This window comes from Thermobia domestica, chromosome 11 (genome assembly GCF_964235325.1).
Source record: "Thermobia domestica chromosome 11, izTheDome1.hap1.1, whole genome shotgun sequence".
Taxonomy (NCBI): Eukaryota; Metazoa; Arthropoda; class Insecta; order Zygentoma; family Lepismatidae; genus Thermobia; species Thermobia domestica.
In genome coordinates this window covers 197165548-197187073 of record NC_137464.1, presented here as the reverse complement: position 1 = coordinate 197187073, position 21526 = coordinate 197165548, and the positions used below count along the sequence as shown (strand labels likewise).

The window sequence follows — 21526 nt, the reverse complement described above, 5'->3', positions numbered from 1 at the left end:
ACTAGGATTTACACCTCATAGTCGTTCGCAAGAGCAGTATGCATATCCTGAAACCATCCCATTTGGCTAAGCGAAAAACGAACTGCAGGTATTCTATTGCCGTACGGGACACGAAACTAGAATTTTGGCAATTTACTTTTCTGACACCCCTGTCAAAAGTCTAGATGTCAGCGCAATGGACCACTATGTTTTCGGACCCCTCAAGCGGCGCCTGTCCCATTGTCGAGTCCGCACCGTCTCCGACCTGTAGAAAGCTGGTAAAAAGGATTGGGATGCAATATCTATGGTGCAGTTGCAATGCAGTCTCCTGCAATGGAAACTCTGATGCCGGGCAATAGTCAGAGGTGGGCTGCATATAAAACAACCGGTGGAAGAAACACGGCATTTCCTAGGTGACACATTCAAATTATATTCTAACACTAATGGGCTCCGTTGAAATCTTGAATTCAACTATACTACGTCCAGCTAAGAAGCACCGGAAAAATAAATCAAACGAAAATGTTTTTTCAGAGAATATAAAACAGCCAGCGACTACTGTGCGACTAATATAGTTAAATCTCGTAAATTAAGTATACTCAAGATTCTAACTTTCTTGTTACCTTCCTCCCCCCGTCTAAACGATCCTAATTTATAATAATAAATAGAAATAATAAATAGAAAATAGTGATTAAGGGCGCAGGCTACTAAATATTTTTCAAAAGCTAACAACTTTTCTTTGCCCGTTTTTCGTAAGTGAAAAGAGATAATGAAATGTAACTTACCACAATAATAGATAGTGTTATTCTGCAATCAAAAATATGAATCGGAAGAATTTTTAATGTTGCCATCCATAGAAATTACAGTGTGACCAGAATTCGAATTACCCAAAAATCTAGGTTAAGACAGCTAGAAAAATGAAGTGAACGGTAATTGATGATTTATCACTTTGTCTCGGTTTCTTGTTAGCTACTTTTTAAATAATATATGTATTTATTTTGTAATAACTTGCATAAGTTATTACAATACAAAATGATTTAAAAAGTAGTTAATAAGGAACAAAGACAGCATAAGTCATCAGTTACAGGTAAGTTCATTTTTCTAGTCGCTGCCTTAACCTAGATTTGTGGGTCATTCAAATTCTAGTAACACTATAATTTCTATGGATAGCAACACTGAAAATTCTTCCGATTCGTATTTTCGGGTGTAGGGTAACATTATCTATTGTTGTGGTAAGTTACATTTCATTATCTCTTTTCACTTACGAAAAACGAGCAAAAGAAAAATTATTAGCTAGTAGTCTGCTCCCCTAAAAATCACATTAAATACAAGCATAATAGCACTGCAATATGATGGCTATCTGCACTTCTCAAATAAAACATACCGCCTGGCCATTCCATTCCACAGTGAACTGCGCAAACACTAGCAAGCGCAACTTCAGCAACCACACAGATCAAGACGTTACTGCACTGCTCTCCGCGAATTTCATTCTTGTCGTTTGAGTGATTTTTATTGGTTTCCTGCTATTTTAACCTTCCTAACTAACGTTCAAGAAGTTGATTCTATAAGAATTAAGAGTGAGATGACTGGTAAAAGCACTAACGTATATTTGCGTATACGATGAAGTACAGATCTAGAAATATTCTTATATACAACTCCATTGTGAACAAAGTACAAAGAATAGCAACAATTTGAAACTTATCAACTTTAAAAAGTAGTGATATCTACAAGCAAACTGTAGTTCCTTTATAAATACACAAAAACAAATATTTAGCTGATATATAAAATAATTAATTATTTACCATCATGCCAGCAAACGGAAAGTCATTTAAAACATCTAATTAAAATTAACCCATGAAAGAAATCAATTCCATAAATCATTTGCAAAGTTTGACTTGAAACAAAAAAGGTGCCTGTGCGGAAACAAATGGCTAAGGCGCATGCTTCCTTTGCGTATAGTTTCGGGACTCATAGCTTCGGGTTTCGGGAAGTGCTTGTATCGAATACAAACATGGTACTGGTTCGGATCCAACTTTAAGCAGTAGGTGCTTAATAGCGTCAGTGTTGAAAATGAACGCTAAAATTCAATCGATCAAGCAACAAAAGTAAATTCAATCTGATTTAATTATATCGTCAACGAACTCCACGGAATATATCTTTATAGTAACGTTGTTTATTCACTCGTCTCCAACAAGGCGAAATGGACAAACTTGAATTATATACTTTTGTTAACCCTAAGATGTTAAATTCGTGATTATTTTTTCATTCGTATTTGGCAAAAATATTCTGCTTCCTCGCATAACACATAAGAGTATGTCACATCAATTGTTTTATAATAGTAAATAAGATAAATGATTGTACTCACCTTGCTTCACTGACACGTATCGGCTATTGAGAGCAGCGATGAAACTGGCCTGTGGGAGTGAATCTTCCAGAGAGAACAACTCATCCTTCGTAACAGTATGAGACCGTGTCTTAAGCACTGCTTTAGACCCGATGGGTGACAAATATAGACCCCCGCAATCTCGAAGAGCCAAGTTTCCGTTGTGATATTCGGCCGAGAAAAGACAGTCTTTGGTGCAGTTATCAACAAGTTTACCCTCCCGCTGGAGGTATTTGTTGTTGCAAGTATGGATGGCGTATTTCTCATCGCGGAACTCCAAAGTGAAAAGGGTATCTTCACCCCACGGGATATTGGCATTGACGTGGATTTCATCTTGGTTCTCTGACAAGTGAGCAAAGCGTTTGCGACCAATAGATCGAATATTAACTTGAGGACGTGCTGCTAGATGGACATACCACAGCTCTGGTGGTCCAGGAACTTTGGCTGTACAGGTGAGTTTGTCGGCACTGGCTCCAAGATAATATCCTCTTGTCACATTCCTCAATGCCCAACGACCAGTGCCATCATCTGCAACGGAAATCTCGAATCTAGCCCCAGGTTCTTTTTCTCCTTCACATGTGACGTTGCCAAAGGAGTCAACAGCGAGGTACCTATCCAAATGAGATCTGAGGCAAATGGTCTCTCCATCACCGGATGGCTCAAGTGTCCAGATTTGTTTCTTTTTCAATGAGGCTCCGTTAGCATTAATCTTGAAACCAAACGCCTCTGCTGTCAGGTATCTAAATTTCGAATTGATTAGCCCTATTGTCCAACATCCTTTCTGTTCTGACGTACCATTCATATCACCATGTCCATTTAGACCGTTCACTCCGTTCATGGTGACGTCTGCAAAAGAAAGAAAGAAAAAAAAAGGATCTTAAGTTTTCATTTTTTACTATCGACAACTTAAAAATAACACTTTCATTCAAAAAATCATCGCTATGTAGCTACATTTGCTGTAATGTTGCTGATTTTCTTACATCCATAATCTACTGACTACAAAGTCAAAATATAATCTTATATTACTGATAGGAAAACAAACTTCAAGTAAGTTTTTAAGAATAATATATCTTGTATAGTAAAATACCAGTATATTGAAACGTTTGGGAGCTCTTGATATTGATTTGTTATAGTGATTTTTTTTTTTTTTTTTTTCGGAACAACGCAATTTCAAATGTAGGATTGACATTACTACAGCACAAATATACAGACAAAAAAAACTTTATATCACATAATGTTCTGGATTGACGCTACTAAACGAAATATGCAATCGTAACTTTCATTGGTTGATTTTAAACTCTGCGCTCCTACTTAGCAATAGTGCTACTTCTTGCACTGGAAGATGCACAAAGTTTATTTAATGGAGTAACGTTCATTGGTTACCTTTAAATCCTTATCATATTAGACCGATCGCGTACGTGTATGAAAAATGGCTATCACCTAAATAATAAAGTAATATAATAAGAAAAATATGTACTTGTATATGATTAGAGAGAATAAATTTCAATTATATTCTGAAAAAAAAATGAAGTTAAATATGGACAAAAAGATAAAATTTTCATTCATTATAATGAAAGTTCAAAATTCGTTAAAATGTTTTAACACGCATTCAATATGGAAGAATAAAATTCTAAAAATAATTTCCCAATTCTGAACATTTCATTTACTGACACTTACTGTAAACAATATGAACATATTATAAACATAATAATGCACCCACAATACAATGACATTTTTTAAATTATACCATCGGACTTCAATTTTATCAGGATAGACTAGTTTAATTTTGAATGATCCATGGCTCACACTTTGCACCGTCCCTGAACTCAACCTTACAATAAATAAATAAATAAATAAATAAATGATTAAGTACTTTTGAAAGTTTTAAATTCATTGTGAAATATTTTTAAAACAGACCATCAAGGTCTGGCAACAATGTACAGACTTAAACCCACTTCCGTCCTGAAAGCAAGGCAGACAATAGTTTTGAATTTCAGTCCACATCAAAGGTTTAGGGACAATACAAGCAAATATATATATGACTGATACTTGTGAATGACTCAACAACCTTCTTTCTCATATTTAAAAAGTCCGGAGTTTGATTTCCGCTGAAATGACTCATGCTTCTGTGCCCAGTCACACTGTATATACCGAAAATTCAAAACACAAAAGGCCGTCATCAGAAGACAGAAATTATAGCTGATTACAAGTAATTTTGGTTTTTAAAGCGCATTTCATGTGTCTTTTTTTAATAAATGAATAGTCAGAAATATTTCTTAAATGACTATAATACAAGTAATACATGGGAGAGTGTCTAGAATTTCATTATATTTCTCTTGTTATCTCGGGTATGAAGCACATAAAATACTTGGATGCTCGAACAAGAACGTATCTCACGGTATCAAATGCTTGCTGACAGACCTTGAAATTAAGAGAGCCACAATTCGTGTCATTTACAAGCAAACTGCCCGGATGTTATGTGGTAGAACAAGCGTTAACACAGAAACGCTCTTATTAAGATATTTTCTAATGTATAAAAAGAACTTGAAGGACTTTTCACTCTAAAAGAAAATAACACTGAATTCTCTCCACGAGTTGACAGAAAAACATCTTTACTAGTTAATACCTGTTAAGATTTTTAAAATTTCTGTGGTTGATTCAGAAAGAGATGTTCACCATCAACACAACAACATGCAGTTCCCAGTTTGAAGATACATTAAATCTGACGTTAAAGGACTTATATAAATAATTTTGTTTCTTCCCGAAATAAAGAACAGCTATTGTACAGTTATTCTACAACTTTCTGACGCATCACCCCATGCATTTGAATGATACGAAGAATTTGAACTTTTAACTTGTTTTATACCCATAATTAGATAACTATTTACTCGAAAGGTCGCTCGTCAAATTTAATCTAAGCGAGAGTTCATTTTATTATTATTTTGCTTAGAAACCTAACCTTGTGCTCTCATGAGCTCAAACTCACTTCGAGCTCGCATTTTACTTTCTTTGTCTTACTGATCTTGACTGTGTCATATGTCATACACTGAGCTCAGTTCAAAACTCACAGGAAGCTTCAACTGTTGTTTATCCCAACTCTCTGTTTGCGTGGTCACATTCAACTCTGTTCAAACTTGGTTCAATCTAACTTTTATCAAAAAAGAAAAAAAAAATAAAACCGTGCTTTCCTTCTTGGAACACACCAACTGATTCACTAAATTTAATTCTAACTCGTGTTTATCAAACTGAACTCAAACTTGTCTTTCCTCTAATTCACTTTGTTTAGCAGATCTCAACTGTCGTTTCCTTGAGCTCATGTTAGCCAAATACAGTACGAACTCAACGTTCTTAACTCATACTAACCAAACACTCTACGAACTCAACATTAATTCCATTTTAGCTAGTGACTCTCCTCTGTCGCTTACTTGAACTTCGGTTCAAAACTTTAATCTCATCAAAAATTCATTCAAGTTGCATTCACCCGATCTAATTTGCTAGAGTACCTTAAGAAAACGGAGCATACGAAGAACTCAAACTCACCCTCATAAGACTAAAATTACAACTCTCGTTTATTCACCTCCTCATTCTCATTCTCAGCTCACTACTGTTTATTCAAATTTAAGATTGCACTACCTAGGGACTCAAACCATTGTTCACTTGCAAATCTAATCTAGTAAATTAAGTAGCTGCTTACATCCCCTCCTTTTCCCTTTCAACCTCGAAATATTTATTCCGATACTGGATTCAATTAAGTCCTGGACTGAAAGTTAAGAGCCTGACATACTGAAAATAATACAACAATTTTTCTTTTGCTTGTTTTTCTTAAGTGAAAGGAGATAATGAAATGCAACTTAACACAATCATAGATAATGTTATTTTACAACAGAAAATATGAACCTGAAGAATTTTCATTGTTGCCATCCACATAAATTACAGTCTTGCCAGAATAGCATTTCCCCCAAAATCTAGCTTAAGGCAGCGACTAGAGAAACGAACTCAACTGCATTTCATTACGTATGTCGTCTTGGAATCTTGTGAACTATTTTTTAAATAATAGTTTTATTTAGTTTGTAAAAATCAAAATAGTTTTAACATACTGTTATTAAAATTAATAATATTTAAAAAGTAGTTCACAGGATGTCAAAACAACATGATATGTAATCAAATGCAGTTACATTAGTTCCTCTAGTCGCTGCCTTAACTAAGATTTTGGGGGAAATGTTATTCTGGCAGCACTGTAATTTACATGGACGGCAACACTCAAAAGTCGTTGTAGAATAACATTATCTATAACTGTGGTAAGTTGCATTTCATTATCTCCTTTCACTTATGAAAAACAAGCAAAAGGAAAATGGTAAATTTTGTATTATTTTTAGTATGTCTGGCTCTTAAGCGACCCTTATGAATAAATAAATAAATAAATAAATAAATGTGATCTCAGGTAGCGGCTTCTGACTGTATCTTACTGGAATTTCTGCATATTTAACGAAAACAAACTTTTTTGAGCATTTTATTATTTAAGCATTGCACTTCCTTGTAGGGATGGTACCGAGACGAGACGAGACGAGACGAGACTTTGTACAGTCTCGGTCTCGTCTCGGTTGATAAATAACTGTCTCGGTCTCGGTCTCGTCTCGAGTAAAAAATCACCGTCTCGGTCTCGGTCTCGTCTCGATTGACAGATGCTTGTCTCGATCTCGGTCTCGGTCTCGAGTACCAAGTCTCGGTCTCGTCTCGAAAGTCTCGAAAGTCTCGAAATAAATAGTGTGACATTAAAATAGTGAAAGTAGTATTTTCGTATAGTCTGTCGTTTCCGCTCATTTTTCCTTTCATTTTGACTTAGAATTATGGTATGGTGTACCTCTTCATAGCTAATTTGCTAGTGCTAATGCTTTCCATGTGTGTATTCCAGGTTCAATGATCAGTGGGTATATCACCCTAAAACCCTAATAGTAACCCATATTTCACTTTCAGCAATAGACTTTGTCTTATATAGCCTCAGAACTGCCTATACTATTAAACTCTATTAAATTAACTCCAGTACTATACAGTAGTTTATTTCCTTCCTTTGAATCAGAATTGTTCAATACTTCCTAACGGATAACACAACACATAGCAGCACGAATATATTAAATCGTACCAAAATTGAAAAATTACAATTTCTCATTTATTATTTAACACATTCTGCTTTGACTGTCATTTTAAAAACAGAATATAACGTTCATTATCTTAACAAGTAGGGTAAATTATTACTACAAAATACGTATTTTTTTGTTTCAAATTGATGAAATGTTTTATTACCGTTTCACATCTCCGTGTTTAATTGACACTTTATAACACGAACGTCCTGAACTTTGTGGTGGGAGCTACTACACTCATCTTTGCTATGTGAGGTCTCGAGTTGGATCACAAAACAAGTTAGATTCAAAGTCCGATGTTTCACATAGTTCGCATCTCATTTTAAGTGCATTCTGTTTCTTATACAAGTTCATAAGGTCGTAATGCATTACGTAAGCACATATCCAGTGCCGTAACATAGATTAAGCTTATTCCTGAGCTCTCAATGGTGCATGTAATCTTTATTCGAGAAAACTAATCTTGCGTTCATTTGAAATTTTATATTGATTAAAAATTACTTGCGAAACATATTATATACGTATACATATGATATAAGTATATAGGTAATTAGAGTTATCTGTATCTACTTTTTCTCACTCGCCAGAACAAGTGATTCTTAACTTTCTAGTTTTCTTTTATATTAATTTTCGTAGTTTTGCTGCAACATGATGGATTGAATAGTCAAATATATTTTTTTCGCTCTACGACTTTCATTAAATTTTGGATCCACTTTTACCCTACCTTACCTAGTAAAAGTTATATATATTTCGAGGTAGACTATGCTGTCACTTTTTGGTTGAAATTGAGTTAACAATACTTTTTTAATAGACTATGGTGTAATATTCTCTCTAATGGTGTAATATTATAAGTTTGAAAGCATCTTACTACTTTGTAACTACTTAGTAAGTTTCACATAGGTCTCAGTTGAGAAACCGGTTTTTCGCTTCTCTAAAATTACGAAATTATGACTTGGTTTAGGTTACCTCCGAGGTCCAGATATAATAAAATCATCACCATCATCATAATAAACCATTATTAATCCATTGCTGGATGAAGGTCTTTCCAAGTCTTCTCCAACAACTATCTAACTTGGGCAATTCATTTTCAGGTTACTCCTCAGTGGTGCTTAATTTCGTCACACCTTCTTGTATGCGGAGGTTTCCTAGACTTTTTGTCTCGTGGTATCCAGTCTAGAATTGTTTTCGTCCGACGATCATAATTTATTCTTGCAATACGTTCAGCACATCTTCCAGCTCATATTAAATTATTTCATTAGCACTATCAGTATTCATTTCTATATATTTGGGCTACAAATAGTTCGAATTCGCTACTTTCGGAGTACAGACACACTACTTTTTAATCTTCGGATTTGGCAACACTGACTGAATGATTTAAATCAACACAATGTGAGGACCCCCATTTGGTCTAGCGGCTAGCACGCTTGATTTCGGTTCGCGTGGTCACAAGTTCGATTTGCGGTAGGGGTAAATTGAACGACCGAAGTGGTTCGGATTCCACTATAATCATTCGCTCCACGTCTCCTTTAGCCGCCCTAGCATAACTGTGGGACGTTAAACTAAAACAAAACAAAACAAAACAAGAATGAACACTGTGTATTACTAACTGTAAGTCTTTGGATAATTGCATATAGCTATATGGTATGGATCGAATTTGAGGTCGGTGGTCAAACTAAAACAAGTGAAATATAATTAGGGTGAATTAGAATCTTTAATTAAGCACGGTCTTAATATAAAATGTACACCAGGCCTAAGGCTTAGGGGGAACAACTAGTGTTACTGAAAATGTATCAGTTACATTTAATTTCAGTTACAATTTGCATTTACATGTATTGCTGGAACGAAGACTTAAACATTAACATTATAAGTAGCCCAAAGACTATGAAAAACGTCGTCTCTTGAAAGTATTCTTGCATCATAAAACAAATTACGAGTAATTCTAAAATATTTTGCATAGTCCAGGCTAGCTAGGAGCTGAACCCGGACATAATTGTTGAATTCCTGAAACTTCGCCCACAGAGTCCTTGATGTGAATGTAATAACATATTAAAAGTCCCCGCCCCTCCCATGCCTGCGTCATCCAATATGGCGGCTAATCCAATATGGCCGCCAAGGAGTATGTTAGGTTCATAGGGTTTGAAATAAAGACACCCTGCTCCTAAACTACATAACATATTAACATCCGGTAAACACCATAGTTAACAGCATACATGTAGCTATTATAAACTACATTTTCATATTGATATGATAATTATTTTCTATGTAAGAAAACTTTAAAGCTAAAATTACCTGATATATTTTGCTATTCAACACAGTTTGTGCTTTCATACAGACACAACTAAAGTGATTTATGACTTTTCTTTAATATTGTTGAGTAGAGCACTTAGTTTGCAAAGATTATAATTTTGTTTCATGCTGATAGGCCCATTAGTAGCTAAATTAGAACGTTTTTCATAACATGTTACAAATAAGCAATTCACATTCAAAAAACGTTAGCGGTCGTCGACATGCCCAGTCTAGCTAACAGTTTACTTTGCACATAACTGTTGAAGTCACGAAATCTTGCACACCGAGTCTTTACTATAAATTTAATAACGTAATAAAAAGTCCTCATCTCTGCGATGATTACTATGTTATTAACAATAACAAAAACTGTCTGTGATTTCTGAACACTAATGATTAGTCAGCTTAAATCGTTTAAAGTTTGGTTCGTTCTGAGAACGCACATTTGTTTCATCATTAAGCTCATCATCTTAATTGTCTGTATCAGAATCAGTAATATATGAATTTCCACATTGCAGGCCATGGCAGTAGGTACAAATTCTTGTGCATCGAAGACCAACACTCCTACATTTGCAGCGCGTACATTCAGCAGTCTTGCATGCACATGAAATTAATTTCAGGAGGAAGTCTGGTGCTGGAGGTTGAAGACACGGAATAGGAAGAAGCTGGCCATTCAAAGTCTTCCATCCTCATTCATTTGAATTCAGATTGTATCCTAACCAGGACTGCACCTGGTGATACACACGCATGAAGTGTAATCTATTTGCATCTGATGTTGGAGGAAGTGTGGAAAGGTTAAATTGTGATGTCAAACGTTGATTTGTTACACATTTCACGTACATCAAATAACGAAGAGAGTTCAATGTTCCGTCAGAAGAGCCACCATATAGATGCAATAGAAATTTCTCCCCTGCAGCTGCTACTTCCTCTTGTGTTTTATCTGGCTGTGTGAATACTGAAACAAGTTGGCGAAGAGATTCACTTCTCTCTAACAACAAAAGGAAGGACTTTTTTCCTTTTCCGAATGGTGCTGATGTGGTGTCACAGCCTGAAGCAGCATACAGAATTAAGAGACTGTTCTGCACATCACACAATTGATTCTGAATTTTGTTTATGTTGTATACTTTCTCAGACCGCACAGTACTGCCTGGTTTTATAAACATTATATTTGAGTTTGCTGTTGCCTTGGAAAGTAACAACATTAACAAGTCTGTATCTTCTCCAACTACTCCTACACAGTCATTTGTTGTAGACAGACCTATAGCAGTGTCAATAATTAGACGATCAGCATCTGAATCTGCTTGTTTTACATGAATGCCACTTGATACTAGGATATTTGTGAGACCGGAAATGAATCTTGTTTTATTGTGTTCATTGGCAAGGAACTGCGATTGGTTTGTGGTTACCATCATATTACTGTGAAACACGATATCAGCAGACTTCTTACCCAGGTATCGTCTTCTTCGCTCTTCCCCTTTTGTTGTCAGGCTGTCTAAATAACCATCAAAAATTACTATTATATTGTCTCCATATTTATTTTGCAAATACTGAACATAAAGATTGTACAAATCAATGTAACAACATCCTGATAGCCAGACATATGAAGTAAATAACCACCATCACAGACATAAGCAGAGCAAGGCACTGAAGTCTCACAAGGCACCTTGTTTTCAAGAACTGGTATGATGCTAGCCTTGTTGGCTTTCCTCATGCAGCCATTAACAAACAGAGATGAAGGAGTTTGTGAAAGCTCATGTGAAAGACATTGACGTAATTCCTCTTCACTCCTTACATTCGGTGGAAGAGCTGCAAGTGATTAATTGGAGATTTTTCTCTTCGGATATTGACAACCTGGTTTGTAACTGATGATAATGGTCTCACTTTATCTCGTCTTTGCAGCTGGACGGTAAAAATATTTTTCTCTGTCATAGCTAACATAGCCTTTGTACCACATTCAATAGCAGAATCACAGTTAATTTCAACCCCTCCTACAACTCCAGTAGAAATAGATAAAAGTTTATTTCCTGTGGTCTGAAAAGGATAATGTTCCAATAGCCAATTCTGAAACATGTTAAGAGCATTTTCGTCATGTCCTATGCGAGAATCTCTTAATTCTACATGTTGATCTGATGTGATGTTGGGCACACTACTGAAATCTTCAAGGGCAGCAGAAACTTGAGAACACGTTGGTGCTGACAAAGTCCATTTTTTTAGCAAGTGTGCTATCTTTAAAACCACGGCCGTGCATCAGACATCCAGAAGTCTTCATGGATTTCATCAGAACTTGCTCTATAATCATGTCTGTCCATACACCTGCCCATGGCTTCTGTGATCGGCGCACTGTAAAGTAACCATTTGAGTAGCCTGAGAATTCCTCTGGAGGTAGATTTTCTCTGAGTTGAAGCATTTCTTGCAAATACAGTTGGGCACATTTGGCATAGTGTATGTGGCCTGCAGCATGGAAATTTGGTAACATTTTCTGTACACAATACAAATGCAAATCCCAGTCTCCAGTTTGTTCTGCCCTGACATACAAGCGCATGAGATCCACCTGATGTATGTACTGAAGCCAGAGCTTGCTAGTACGACTATTGGCAGCCAGTAAGGGCAACTTGTCCTCTAATTGTGACATTACCTGCTTCAATATGTCTGATGATACGGCTGAAGATGGTAGTTGTTTTCCTTGGAATATTTCCACACCAAGAGTTTGTAGTGCAGATGTCAAACATTCATCAATCTCGACATGGTGAGCTGCTACTTTCACAATTGCTGTTTGAGTTAACATATGTGCACGAAGAGCTCTGGCATACGACTGACCTGACAACATTTTGATAATAGATGATTGTGCATACACTACGCTCCACAATTCCTCAATTCCATTGCCATACAATATGTATCCTACTGCTCCCAAATATGACATGAAAAGATGAAATCCTCCTAAGCGAATTACAATATGTAATTCATCATTTTTCTTAGAAACTTCAACAATTTCCCGAGATTTAATATATAATGGTTGGTCGAATGTTACAAAACACTTGCGTCCTTGCTTTTCACATATATGAGATGCAAAGCTCAATGCACTATACAATGAACTGGGATTGGAGGGAGACAGGTTAATAAATGGCAAGATGAAAATGCTAGAAGGGGAATATTCCTTGTTGCTTTGTTCTATACACTGCATGTATCCACTCCATCCAGGAAGCTTTTGTGGTCCTGTTGAAAAACTCCAAATCCACAAGAAGTCAAGAGCCATTCCAATAGATACAGTAGGCGGTTCAAGTATCTCCAAAGTAGATATATCTTCAATTTTGATGACTGGTTTCTGTGAGACACTTTTGTATTTCAAGATGGGAATAGCACCAAATTGACCAATGCTGGTTCCAGGTGTTACCTTTCTTGGGCGCTCAACAATACTAGAAAACTTGACAGCACCAGCTGGCGTCACACATTGCACACCAAGGCTGTGAAATGTTCCATGACCATCCATGGTTCTCACGTTGAAATCCACATTATCGAACACAAAGTGCATAAGTGCTTTTGGTTCCACAGTGATTTCTGCAGGAAGTGAAATAGCAGATGTTTCATAACGTTGAATTTCACTGTAATTTTCACTAAAACCAATGCTATGAAGAAGATCTACCAGCCGTCGGGATGGTACCGACGATGAACATGAATTCCTACAGCCAGAAGTAATGGTTATATAAATGAACGAGGCCTGGGTGCTTTCACTATGCAGTTCGTTATAGATACGCATTTTCTTTCCCATGTATCTTTTTCTTTCTTCATCTTCATTATTATTTCCTGAAGGAATATTTGAAGAGAGTCTGGAATGTAAGAAACTCCTTTTTTTTATGTCTTCAATAGTTGGATATGTATCCACTGTGTATGTGCACTCTTGTATGTCCTGTCGAATTAGATTTGCTACAGTTCTAATAATGTGCTCCTTCTCCTTTTCTGGATCTTTGTTGCGTTCACAGTACCAAGCCTCATTTAAGGTATTTGATGCTACATCTTTTAGAGTAACATTACTTCTTCTACCTGGAATATCTGTGATTATTACACGATCCTAAAAGTAATCCTTCAATTTTCATTTCAACTGTCTGTCACTGTAAGTCACACCTTCTTGTCCAAATTCATTTAATTTTTCTACCAACTCCTCCATAGAATACTGACATTCATCTTCACTTTCCATAAAACGGCACAATTTTACAAAATTTTGATGCTTCTCTGAGAGTAATGGTCTTCCAGGATTATGCAAGGAATCACTTGTTTCTCGAAACGGTGGTGGAGGCACTGATCTAGGATTGCAGAATGACTTATACCATTGCTGGTGGTATCTTCCTTCTGCTGCAACGAGATTAATAGCACTATTGACACGTGTTTGCACAGCAACTCCCCATTTGTCTGCACAAGCCGTACCATACTTATTAATATTGTCTTTCACTTTCAAGAGGGTTACTTTACTGATGCACTTTCTCTCTTGCTTAGCTTTCTTGCTTTCTTTCTCTATATCTGCTTCTTCACCACAGAAGAGACAATGAATTTTGAAGTCAAACTGAGAGGATGTGGAACGAGTGGACAGTCCAGGAAAAACAGTGTCTGGATTATCACAATCACTATTTCTCAAGTCAGATTTGATTGATGTTTGCCGAGTATATCGTTTTCGACACTCACTGTGCACTACTATAGATGTATATTTGGATAATTCTTCACGCAAGCCATCACTCCTCTGCTCACTTGATGCAATTAGAGTTGACAGACCTCTCTTTACTACAACAAAATGAAATGAAATGAAATCTTTAAGTTTTACGACACACGGTTATGCCGGTTAGGCTAAAGGAGACGGTGATGATGAGAGATGAATGAAATGGTGGAATAAAGAAACTGGGAGGAAACGGGAGAACCCTGAGAAAATCCACGAGCACGGTGTTTGTCCACCACAAGGTCCACACGGTGCGAGCTGGGATCGAACCAGGGACCCCAAGCACCGGAGGTGAACGCTCTACCACTGAGCCACCGCGCCCCCCTCTACTACAACAGTAAGCGACTCTGTAAGGGCTCTCCCACACAAAATACATGTACTTTCTGTATATCCTGACATCTTCAATCTAACTTCCTACATGCAAATAGTTTTCATGTAAACCTGATGTCCATTAATACCTGCAAAAGATAAAATTAAAATAAATGTAGCCTGCTACTAAATATATATGTACAATAATAAAAATATAATATATGAAATATAAAATAAAAATATGCAGTACATAATATAAAATGTAAAATGTGCAAAAAAAAAAAAAAAAAAACACACACACACACACAAACTACACAATTTCTTCACAGTTTAGATAGAAGTGAACCCAGTTACAATATTGCAGCTTGGGAAAATGATAAAAAAGATCGGATAACAGTTTTACTGGCTGCCATATTATATAAAGTAAACATCGCAGAGATGAGGACTTTTTATTACGTTATTAAATTTATAGTAAAGACTCGGTGTGCAAGATTTCGTGTCTTCAACAGTTATGTGCAAAGTAAACTGTTAGCTAGACTGGGCATGTCGACGACCGCTAACGTTTTTTTGAATGTGAATTGCTTATTTGTAACATGTTATGAAAAACGTTCTAATTTAGCTACTAATGGGCCTATCAGCATGAAACAAAATTATAATCTTTGCAAACTAAGTGCTCTACTCAACAATATTAAAGAAAAGTCATAAATCACTTTAGTTGTGTCTGTATGAAAGCACAAACTGTGTTGAATAGCAAAATATATCAGGTAATTTTAGCTTTAAAGTTTTCTTACATAGAAAATAATTATCATATCAATATGAAAATGTAATTTATAATAGCTACATGTATGATGTTAACTATGGTGTTTACCGGATGTTAATATGTTATGTAGTTTAGGAGCAGGGTGTCTTTATTTCAAACCCTATGTACCTAACATACTCCTTGGCGGCCATATTGGATTAGCCGCCATATTGGATGACGCAGGCATGGGAGGGGCGGGGACTTTTAATATGTTATTACATTCACATCAAGGACTCTGTGGGCGAAGTTTCAGGAATTCAACAATTATGTCCGGGTTTGACCTAAAATTATGCCAGCTAGACTGGACTAGCAGTTTTTCTACGTTATTTGCACATATTTAGAATAATATTTAGCAATTTATTCAAGTGGGCAACACTGCTTAAAATAATGTAACTGCAACTTGTTGTAATTAAAACCACCAAAAACTATTGTTGTAATGCTATAGAAGCTAAGGAAAGCAATAATCATTATAAAAATTTAATACAAATACAGTAGAGCGTCGATTATCCGAAGTAATTGGGGGACATGGGTGTTCGGAAAACTGGTTTGTTCGGATAATCGAACTGTACATGTTTATTTGCCAAAAAGAAGTACTGTACAGTAAATTTATCCATAAAAACAGGCATCTCTTTAAGTATTACAAAGTAACGTACAAAGGCAACTTTAGTAGGAATATATAGTATGTGATACAGTTTATTAAACAAAAATATGTACATATTACATACGCATTTTGCTGGCGGCTTGGCCGGTCAGCAGCGCCTTATGAAGGCCCCATTAGAAGCAATGTTTCGCCAGCGCTGGCTCAGTGCGGCGACTACTGTGGGAAACTTGGTTTGGGAGTGAGGGGAATGATGGACGGTAGGGTGGGAGAGTAATGGGGCGTTTACACTTGGTCGATTTAGTCGCACGGCTAAATCGACTCGCTGCATTTGCGACTAAATCGAAGCAACTAGGCCGAATGAGATCGATGGATGTGTTCAATTGTTTCAACCGAAATTGAATGCTGCTTGTCGACTCGCTCTCCTCTGGTCGATTCGAAATCGACTGGCAATTTTAAAGATGTCCAAGCAAAAAGTAATTGGTACAATTTGCGGTGTTATAGCAGAAGAAAATAGAATCGACCACAGAAAATAGAACGTCTTTCAATTCAGTTGCTAGTCGATTAGTCGCTTTCGATCAACAAGCGATTAAGTTGAAGTCCTGTTTACACGGTCGATTAAGTTGAAAGTGACGTCAATTCAACTGAATCGAACGCAAATCGACTAAGTGTAAACGCCCCATAACAGGTGCGAGCGAGTACACAGTTCGGTTAAGCGGTCGTCGGTTGACCGACGTTCGGATAATCGACGCTCTACTGTATGTCATTTTAAGCAGTATAACAATCACTACCAATGTGTTTGGTATCTCTGAAACGATTTGAAATAATTGTTGTAAATGGCGTTATAAGCATTTAAGTCTTTTGGAAGCATCTACATGATGAGACGTGATATGTCAGCGCGTTTTCGGAAGTGAAGTCTTTAGAAACATTTAAATTTTCCGTTTCTTGAAATTTTGTTTCTTCATTCATTCGAAATGTATTATTCCATGATCATAGTATTTAACGCTAAGATACAGTTGATGCGCATTGCACCGGCCATACCATTTGAGTTATTAGAGATCTCCAAAATGTTGATGTTAGTGATACTGTGTTGTCCTTTGTTACACTAAATAATGTATGGGTTATTGTGGTTTTGTTAAATAACTAAATTAGAAATATGTAATACTTTACGTAGCGCAATTTGAGAAAATACAACTATTTTGCTTTAGCAACATTGTATGTTTATCTAATATTGCAGAGTATTTAGAAGAATTTCCCAACTTGGTACAAAATTCCAGCATTTCCAATATATATATATATATATATATATATATATATATATATATATATATATATATATATATATATACAGGATGGCCCATTTTAATCTTTCCACGGAGATATCTCGTAAACGGTTGAACATAAATGCCATGGGGCACACCGAATGGTGTTGTCGCGGCGCTTCCCCGGGCCGCCCTTCATGGGGTCCCAGGGCCAAACTTTAAAATTTTAAATGGAAACATGGGACGAGTAATACTTCGTTCCATAGATTTTTAAAAAAGTAAAAAGAGTTGTGGCAAAAGATTTTTCATATCGGTCACCGTATTCAAAATGACCGCCAAGACATGGTGCCTGTATCAGATATAACGTCCAGTACCACTAGACTCCTAATATGAAAATAGTTGGAGATAAATGAACAGAATAAAACTCGTATAGGAAAAGCACAGAGGGTATTTATCATTTCACGGCTGGAGTATAATGCAACGGAGAAAGAGATTATTAAAGTGTAATTGACATGATGAAAAGGAGGAAATGATAGAAAATTATCTTTCCGATCTCTGTCCGTAAGTAGGTGAAGCGGGAATGAATGGTAAAATCTCAAATGAGAACCTCACTTTTATTTGCAATAGATATGGTTTGTCTGAAACACTTATGTGTACAAATGACTGGTACTATAATGAATAAAAATAAAGTGAAATAAGGTGAATAAAATTAAGATAAAATTCAAGTTTAACAACATTTTGCCCACCCCTGATAATTTAACACAATGCGTGCAACGATTTTTGGGACATATCTGCATCAGTATGTACCGGTACCGTTTCGTTACAAATGATCACAACTGAAATTACCGTTGAAAGTTACTCGGAATGTAACTGAGGACATCTCAGTGAAACTCATATTCTATCACATGCAAGAAGACATAGAAGGAAAAGAAGCGAACCAATATCATGCAGACGACTGTTGAACAAAACCAACGTTTGTAAACATTGTTCTTAAATTGCATTGTTCGACAAATTTGTTTCGCATTTCAGTTTATTCATTTTTGCATCAAACCATTGCCTGCAATCAAAATGGAAGATACCATTTAACAAGAATTTTACCTACTTTATCCCATTAGAGAGACATTTATCTCTTATAAAAACACATTTCAAATAACTTTGTTTCGTAGATACAATTTGCAAAAACTAAGGCTCTCATCTGCACTTTCACCGATCCTTCCCGCTTCACTCACTTACGGAGTGAGGTTAGGATAAATTTCTAAAAGTTAGATTTCTTTTAATCATCTTTTCGACTGTTGCAACATTCCCGAGAGATAGAATGATAAATACCTCTGAGATTTCCTATTCGGATATTTGTTCTGGTGTTTTCATATTAGTGATACTGGACGTTTTATCTGATGCAGGTACCATGTCTTGGTGGTCATTTTGAAAATATTGAACAATCTTATGCAACAGCATTCTTTAGTTTTTAAAGATATATCGAACGAGATATCACTCACCCCATGTTTCCATTTACAATTTTGAAGTTGCGCCCTGGGCCCCCATGAAGGATAGCCCTGGAAGCCGCCGCGATAATATCAATCGATGTGCCACATGACATTTTCTATTTGAGTTTTTGTTCGGTTCATTTATGTTCAACCGTTTTCATATTAGTGGTACTGCACGTTTTACTGTATCTGATAGAGGCAACATATCTTGGCGGCCATTTTGAGTACAATGCCCGATATGAAAGATCTTTTGCCACAACGCTTTTTGGTTTTTAAAGATCTATCGAATGAGGTACCACTCACCCCTTGCTTCCATTTAAAATTAAAGTTGGGCCCCGGGAACCTATGCAGGGCAGCCCTGGGGGGCCGCGACCATATATATATATATATATATGAGAGAGAGAGAGAGAAAGAATTCTATTTGCATCAGCAGTAGATTTTGTTTCGGGAGAGACTTGAGGAACGAGGAAGAAACATTTGCGTTGTACGTGCAATGCAAAGAATGATCACAAATTTATTTCGGGATGGGTTTGAGCTCGATAACCACCCCCTAAATACGCCACTGTACATCAGTCATCCGTTCTCATATTATCTAACATAGCAACGAAAGAAATTTTGAGTGAAGGCAATTTTAGTATCTATCAATATCAATATTCGAGACGAGACCGAGACTTTCGAGACTGACCTAAGTCTCGTCTCGGTCTCGTCTCGATTTATAGAGGCCTGTCTCGGTCTCGGTCTCGTCTCGGTATTTCAAAGTCCGTCTCGGTCTTGGTCTCGTCTCGGTATATAAAAGTCCGTCTCGGTCTCGGTCTCGTCTCGATAATTCGAGACGAGACCGAGACGAGACCGAGACTAGTCTCGGTCTCGGTACCATCCCTACTTCCTTGCACCTTGCAATTTACACATTTCAGAGTTCATCTTATTGTTAATCAAGCTACCACGTTCTCAGAGTCTTTGGCAATCGATCTGACACGTATTTCCACACACAATATAACAAGAAAGTTGGTTCAACCAGTAAATTTCCATGGCTAACATGTAAAACAAAGCTAATGAACAATTTACACTTGAACAAACTAATCACTACAAAATACATTTATTAATTTTACCGCTACGTGAAATTCCTTCAAAGCATGAAAAATCATTTATTCTTTTTATTTCTTAGCAACTAATTTTCACACAGTAATAATAAGTAACGATGAATACCAGAAGACTTACTCCAAGTTATCACGGGAAGAGAAAAAGAGACAGAGAAACAGGGAAATACCACCTGATGTAGGAAATCTATAATGGACAACGGGGAACAGAATATGACTCAGGGGAAGATTTTCCCACAGATGGCAAAAAATCAATGATGATAACACGCAACGGATACCAAGGAAGTTATCTATCGTTCTTCACCATCGAGGCGGGAATAAAAAGACTCGCAACATGTATGGATATGCATAAATGACCTTAAAAACTTTTTAAAAAGATGTAAATGTGTATGTGAATCCAAGTCAATTCTTTTACGCACATAATAATAATAATAATAATAATAATAATAATAATAATAATAATAATAATAATAATAATAATAATGCGTCCCTTTATAGTCAATCCAATAGCCCTTTATCAGGGAATCCTTCATATATCATCAAGTCTGGAACGGGTGCATAGATTTCAGTATACTTTTTCTTGGGATTTACTGAAGATATATCATTAATCCTAGCATTTTAGTACGTCGAAATATAAAAGCAGATACGAAAAGTAAAACTATCCCCCTCCCCCCGTTATAAGAAATTGTTCACCTTATTGTATAATAACTTATTTGTCATTTAACTATAAACATCTACAGGAAAAGATTGCTAACGATCAATAAAGAAGAAATAACGATAAATCAACTTACATCTAGTAAGACTAACACATTTTATTTGTTTATTTATTTAAAGTGTTTAAGAAAGTATTAGTCTCGGGGTATAAAAGAGGTGTCTTCATGTGAATGGGAAACATACTATAATTCTACTAAGTGATTAATTCAATCTATATACACACTGCTACCCCCCCCCCCAATCTATTTCGCTTCTGAAAATATTTTACAACTACAATTTCTTAAAATATTTTGAAGTCCTAATCTGCATTTTTCCTCTTTCTCACCTATCATGAGCATTGATGGAAATCTAGAACAATGGAATTCGCCAAATTAGCCTTTGATTACCCGCAAAGAGTTCAGATTTAATTGTGTGGTGAGTTTAACTTAACCTGAATGTTCAACATTATTAACCTCGTGAGATTCCTAAATTCAACAAAATATGGCCTTTTTCACAGGGATTCTCAAAATAAAAATGAGAATGAAATTCTGTTCATTAGTGTATCTTATGAGCCTTCCCAGCATAATTTCTGTTCACTTCTTCATCTTGTAACTGTTGACGATTTCCACTGTTGTTGGGCGAAAAATTGAGTAGAAAATCTCTAAAACTCACTCCACTATTGCAAAACCAGGTAAGATTGAAAGCAAGGCGATACAGTCGGTTTGTGGGGTCTGATGCGAAAGTAAATTGCGGGTCTAATATTGTACGTAAGAATTTCCTATCTAGCACGAGTAACTTTTGAACT

At 36.2% G+C, this 21526-nt stretch overlaps 1 protein-coding gene across 1 annotated transcript in view; it reads right to left on the bottom strand.

Annotated features, from left to right (window-relative positions):
• sn (fascin domain-containing protein singed) overlaps window positions 1-21526 on the bottom strand; it is a 279621-nt gene that overhangs the window by 171892 nt on the left and 86203 nt on the right. The window contains exon 2 of the mRNA XM_081731485.1: window positions 2342-3205. Within this exon, the coding sequence (XP_081587611.1) occupies window positions 2342-3197 (856 nt within the window). The 5' untranslated portion in view covers window positions 3198-3205. The remainder of the gene's footprint in view (window positions 1-2341; window positions 3206-21526) is intronic.